The sequence below is a fragment of the Narcine bancroftii genome, chromosome 7 (assembly GCF_036971445.1).
Source record: "Narcine bancroftii isolate sNarBan1 chromosome 7, sNarBan1.hap1, whole genome shotgun sequence".
Taxonomy (NCBI): domain Eukaryota; kingdom Metazoa; phylum Chordata; class Chondrichthyes; order Torpediniformes; family Narcinidae; genus Narcine; species Narcine bancroftii.
The window spans coordinates 83,900,100-83,906,099 of NC_091475.1; the positions used below are offsets into that span (position 1 = coordinate 83,900,100).

At 50.0% G+C, this 6,000-nt stretch overlaps 1 protein-coding gene across 7 annotated transcripts in view; it reads left to right on the top strand.

Annotated features, from left to right (window-relative positions):
- The window catches only part of tbc1d4 (TBC1 domain family, member 4), a 240,678-nt gene extending 235,057 nt beyond the window's left edge, over positions 1 to 5,621 (top strand). For 6 of the 7 annotated variants that reach the window (XM_069890555.1, XM_069890556.1, XM_069890558.1 and 3 more), the window contains one exon: positions 4,403 to 5,621. In XM_069890555.1, the coding sequence (XP_069746656.1) occupies positions 4,403 to 4,729 (327 nt within the window). In that variant the 3' untranslated portion in view covers positions 4,730 to 5,621. The remainder of the gene's footprint in view (positions 1 to 4,402) is intronic. The other variant, XR_011341992.1, reaches the window with a different exon arrangement.
- The last annotated feature ends 379 nt before the right edge of the window (positions 5,622 to 6,000 follow it).

Below are 6,000 nucleotides of genomic sequence, written 5' to 3' on the forward strand. Positions count from 1 at the left end.
GCCAGTGAGGTAGTGTCTCCAATGACTTACTGCTTCGACTATGGCCTGGGCCTCCTTCTCACAGAGGAGTGTCGGCCCTCAGGACCCTGGAGGGTTCTAGAGAAGAAGGCTACCGGCCAATCGGCCTGGTTCAAAGTGGCTGCCAGTGCAAAGTCGGGCGCCTCGCTCTCGACTTGAAACAGGATGGATTCGTCGATAGCGTGCAGCGTTGCAGCAGTGATGTCTGATTTGATGCAGTTGATTTGATGGCTTCGGTTGACGGGGATGGAGGTGGTCTAGATGAGTGGCCGTGCCTTGTCGGCATAGTGTGGAACCCATTGGGTATAGTAGGAGAAAAAGGCCAGGCAGCGTCTGAGTGCTTTCTGGGTGTGGGGTGGGGGCAAGTCCATGAGGGGATGCATGGGATCAGGGTCCAGTATGACCACCCCGTTCTCACCACACAGCCCAGAATTGCGAGCCCAGTGGTCCAGAGGACACACTTGTCGAAATTGTAGGTCAAGTGCAGCCGAGTTGCGGTCTGAAAAATTTTCTCAAGGTTAGCATCATGATTCTCCATGTCATGGCCGCAGATGGTGACATTGTCCAGATATGGGAAAGTAGCAGTCAGCCCATTCTGGTCCACCATCTGGTCCATTTCCCGCTGGAAGACCGCGACGCCATTTGTGACCCCAAAGGGTACCCTGAGGAATTGATACAGCCACCCATTCGCTTCAAAGGCAGTGAAAGGTCAATCTTCTTGGCGGATCGGGAGCTGGTGATAGGCCGAACATGTCAGTGGTGGAAAATACACGGTACTGAGCGATCTGATTCACCACATCTGTGATCCGTGGAAGGGGGTACGCATCCAGAAGCATGAACCACCATCTGCGGCTTCTCCCCGCCTCGTCCAGCAGTCTGTGCACCTCGCTTGTGATAAATTTCTTGTGTTCATAACTATATTGCCAGCTTTTGGTGGCCACAGGCTTCCAGCCAGGGGTGAGGTTTGCGAAAAGCGCTGGCGGAGCAACTCGGAAGGTGGAGAAACAGGTGAGGCCCCGGGGCACGGGAGCGGGTGGCTCAGGCTGCCGCTGGCAGGAGGCTTCCAGGGTGGAGTGGTTACAGACAGAGAGTGGAGCGTGAGGCCCCCCAAAGTGCAGGGAAACGGTTTGAAACTGGCACTGAAAATCCTGTCCCAGCAGTGCAGGGGCACACAATTGGGGAAGGACTAATAGTTTGAAGTCTGTGAACGTGATGCCCTGGACTTTCAGGGTCGCCAAGCAATACCCCTTTACCCCAGTCGAGTGCGATCTGGTCACCAATGAAATTCTCTGTTCAGTGGGGAAAATAGCCAGTCTGGGCGGAAAAAACTGTCAATTGACCCTGAGTCAAAAAGCAATTGGTACAGTGTTCATGCACTTTTAATCAGTTCCATTGCTTTTGTGAGGGGATTGAGGAAGTCCTGGTTGAGGGTTATTGATGCAGAAACTTGTAATGGGGACAGTGGAGTCCTGTGTGATGACATCACGTGACGTGTGGGCGATGACGTCACGCAAACAGTTGGGCCTGAAGAGACAATGTCGAGGAGTTGGTGTTGCTGTCTGCAGCCTGCTGGGGGTGTCGGCTAGCCAACAGTAAGTGTTGGGGGTCGCTGCTTGCTGTCGGCGGCGGCGTCGGTAGATACCGGGTTGGTAGCGTCAGTCGCAGCTGCGGGTACCTGGTCAGCTGCCTTGGTGGTGGTAGGTCCCCAGTCGGTGGCGGTGGCGGGTCCCTGGTCGGCAGCAGCAGCAGTGATGGAGGTGGTGGGCTTTACAGTGATGGTGGTGGCAGGTCCCTGGTCGGCAGCAGTGGCGTCCTTTGAGGTCGGGGCTGGGGCCTGGTCAGATGTTGCTTCATGAGGGAGGGTGAACGTCATTGCGGCGAGGGTGGATTATACCTTCTGCGCTCGGCGTCTGCCCCGTGACATCAGGCGCTGCTGCACAGTGGAGCCCTCGCTCTCATTGGACGAGAGCTCTGGGGAAGAAGTGTTTGAATGGGAGGGTGGCGATTTGGCTTCACACAAGGCACTGTCTTTGACGGTGACCATTTTGGAGCAACAGACTACAGCAAAGTGGCTGTTTTTAAGGCATTTCTGGCACCTGGCTTTTCTCGCCGGGCACTGGGACCTGCTGTACTTGTTCCTCCCGCAAAAATAACACTTCGGGGTTGCATCGGGCAGCTTAGCGGCAGCTGACAGGCCGTTGGTGTGCTGGGGGGTAGTAGGGTAGAGGGAGGGCATCCTACTCACGTCAGAGTGTGGGGTCCAGCCCCAAGAGTACACGTCCATACTCAAGACCGCAGCCTCCATTGTCTCTGCAATCCGGATCACGTCCTCTAGGTTTTCTCCCCCATGGTCTAGCAGGCGCTGCCTCTCCTCATTCGATCGAACCCCGGCCACATAGGCATCCCGAATGAGATCGTCTGTGGTCTCAGCAGCAGTTCTGTCTGTGCAGGTACAGTCCCTGCCCATTGCCCTTAGTGCCTGAATATAAGCTCTACAGGACTCAACGGGCTGTTGCCTCCTTGTAGCAAGTTTGTACCGAGCGTAGATCCTGTTTACTGGTCGCTCGTAGAGCCCTTTCAGCACCTTCATGGCTGTCGCGTAAGTGGTCACGTTCTGGATACTCAGCTAGACTCTTGGGGACACCATAGTCATCAATATTAGTAGTCGATGGCTGTCCTCTATCACGGCAGGGTCAGAGAGATGTAAGCATGTTTTGAACCATCTCACCCAGTGCTTAAAGTCATTTGAGGCTATAGCCGACTGTGAGTCGATGTCAAGGCGTTCCAGCCGTAGCATACGCTCCATCCCTTCAAAACATTTTAGTTAATAAAATTGTAGAGCGCATCAAAAGAACCAAAGACTTGTTGATCCAAACCAAGGCTTTTATTAACTAAAAGACTGGAGCATATCCCAAGTAGGTCGACCAGTCCAGAATGACCTGGTCTGGCTAGGAGCAATCCTTTAAGACCTGCCAGTAGGTATGGCTACCCTCTCAGCCAATCACCGTCATCCTACACTACAATCTGTACATATGTACATTGGTGATAGAATATGTACTATCACAGGTGGTCTCCCAGCTGCGCTAACAACAGCATTAATAGCTCTTTATCCGATGCCTCACCTCCCTCCATGTCATTCAGAAAGCATCACTGCCAGCGGCCGAAGCGCATGCCAGCTCCGGAATTTCTGGGGTTGAGCTCCAGCCTGTCTGGTCACAGCACCTGGCTAAGCTGCAGTCTCTGAGCCCTTAGGTGTAGCAAGGGTGGACCCTGAGGTACTAGGAGCTGCTGGTAGAGCCTCTGTGGGGCTTGTGTCTGCTGGAGGAGTAACCTGGGTGCTTGGGGCTGTTGGCTGAGTCTCTGGCTTTGGGGGGATCCCAGTGGTAGCATCAGGTCTCCGTGGTACTGGGGAAACTGCTGCTGGGGGAGTGACGGTAGCGATGTCTGCTTTCCCTGGGTCTGGAGTGGTCAAGAATTCTGCACATACGTGGCGATCAGGAGCACGACTTGTGGAGATCCTTCCACCCGCGCTTGTAGTGGCCCCTTTCTGATCGGACTGGGGTTTAGGGTCGGCGGCACCTGTACCGGTGAACCCACGGGCAAGCAGGGCTCTTGGCTGTTTCTTACATGCCCTATTGTACTTCTCTGGTCTTCCCCGAATTCCACCGTGATTCCAGTACAGCGGTCCCTCGCTGTCTCTGTCCTCGGATGCAAGTGTGTGCTAGTCATCCCCAGATTCCATTCCTCAGGAAGTGTCTCCAGGTGGTCGGGAATACACATTGGAGCAGAAGCAGCTTCCATCTTAGTAGCTATGATATTAGTTTATTAAATTGTACTGACAATAACCATACCAGCAGTGCGAGTATGACAGCTTTAATAAACTAATATGTACACTAAGAGGTCTTGTCTCTCTGCAAGACGAACCTGGAAGGGCTAGACTGTAGCTATGGACTGCTTTATATACAAGATCACCGGGATGACCCCTGCTGACCTTGTGGTGAAATTACATATCACCACACTGGTATCCTCCCACTCTTCAAAACGTGCTAGGGGTCTAGGTCAATTGAGTGTAATCGGGTGACACAAGCTCGAGGGTTGAAATGGCCTGTTACCCTGCTGTATGTCTAAATTTAAATTTAGACTATGGTTGCACAATCTGCAGTGAAATTATGCTGGAATTATAGGTTCAATTTACAAGGAGGCACCAAAAGGGAATATGAGATGATGGAACTTGAGGGATCGGGATGGGAATGAAACGATCAGAAGGTGGGAGGGTGGAATTAGAGGACAAAGCAAGAAGCAATGAAAGATTTACCAGCCACTGTCAAATGGACAACTGATGTTCTGCCTCCTCTGTTGAATCTTTTCTGACTTCCTTCCACAGGCCACCCGTTTCAAGATACAGAACCTGGAATCCAGCATTGAAAACATTCTGAGCCGAGAGAATAAAATGAAGCTCCTGATCCGCTCTATGGAACAGGAAAAACAGGCTCACCTAAAGACAATAGAACATTTGCGCAAGTACTTGCCCCCAGACATGCTCTCTGATGGGGAACATCAGCCAAGAAAGAACTCGGGGGTTTTCACGTCCAGAAAGCCAGAAGCAATGGAGGAAGAGGAGGATGGTAGCAGAGTCAAAATAGGAAATAATAAGCCACGAGAGGGGGAAGATAAAGAGAAATGCAGCGAGTCGAGGTTCTTTAACCATTAGAATGTCTGTGAGCCCCTGCTTCTCATGGTGAATGGTTCAAACAATGTCATAATGAAGGCCTTTGTATGAATGGGGAATTTAGAAAGCCTGATACCCAAAGTCCCAGGTTTCAGGTGCAAAAGCAACATAATTTTAACTCTCCCATGGCCAGACTGCTCAGTGTTTACTGGAAGTACGGCATCACAGTCGGACATTGAGAAATTTACCCCCATGGCAACTGTAGCTGCTGTGTTATAGATATTCTCTGGTACTACAGCAGTGAGTTTCTTGATCGAAACACAAAAGAACAGGGTGGTGGTTCTGTGGGAACTCTTCTTTTCCTGGATCTATTAGTGACTGGGGTGGGGGGTGCAAGTCAGCTCTCAGAAAATCATGTTGGAAGAAGTATTTTCTCTGCAAGGAAACAGTTTTTCATCTGATCTGCCATGGATAAAAATAATCAGAGCAATTAACTTCTTTATGACTGCAAATGGTTGTCAGTGGTCAAAAAATTGTGAGGGAGCTCCTCTTCAAATGCCTGGGCTTGCACAAGTGCCAAATGCCACTGCTTTCACATCTGTTGATGCTTCAACCTGCCAGTAAACTGGAATCTCTTCCCCAAGCAACATTTACCAGCTAAAGTCTGAAGAAGGACAATATTAAGAGAGGAAATTTTAAAAATCATAACTGCCACTACTGTTTCATCCAACCAGTGAGTTTCACAGTGTTTAATCCTCCACTGTGTGTGTTTGTTATAAATATAACCAAATCATTTAAAATGAAGTCTGTACATTGTTACAGAGCTGTTTCTGTAAAACAAAGTCTATTTTCTCCTTTACAGTGTCTGATGGTGTTTGAAACATCTTCCAACAAGCCAACTGAATGAAATTCAAATAAAAAAAAATATTTTAAATCCCTGGCTCATTGAGCTAATTACACAAAATTGTGTTTATATTTTCGATGGTGTGTGCCACCGAGCTAGTACTGAATAAAGTCATGCAGGATGTCGTGTGTTTGTTATCACCAATCCTGGGCTTGTGGGCATAAGCATTAGTTCGAAGTTTCACAGGTAACCTCATGACGCTTGCAGATCTTCTTCAATTAGGTGTCCTAGCTTATCAGGATGTGCATCACAGGCTACTGAAGATGTGCAGTTCAAAGTCATCAGGACAGCCAAATGCGGTTATTATCTCAATCCCAGAAGAGGACTAGCTTTGTAGAAAGAACCAGGAAGGCAGGAAATTGATATGTCAGTGGTGTAGTCCTCAGCATTATCCTAGGCGAGACCAGAG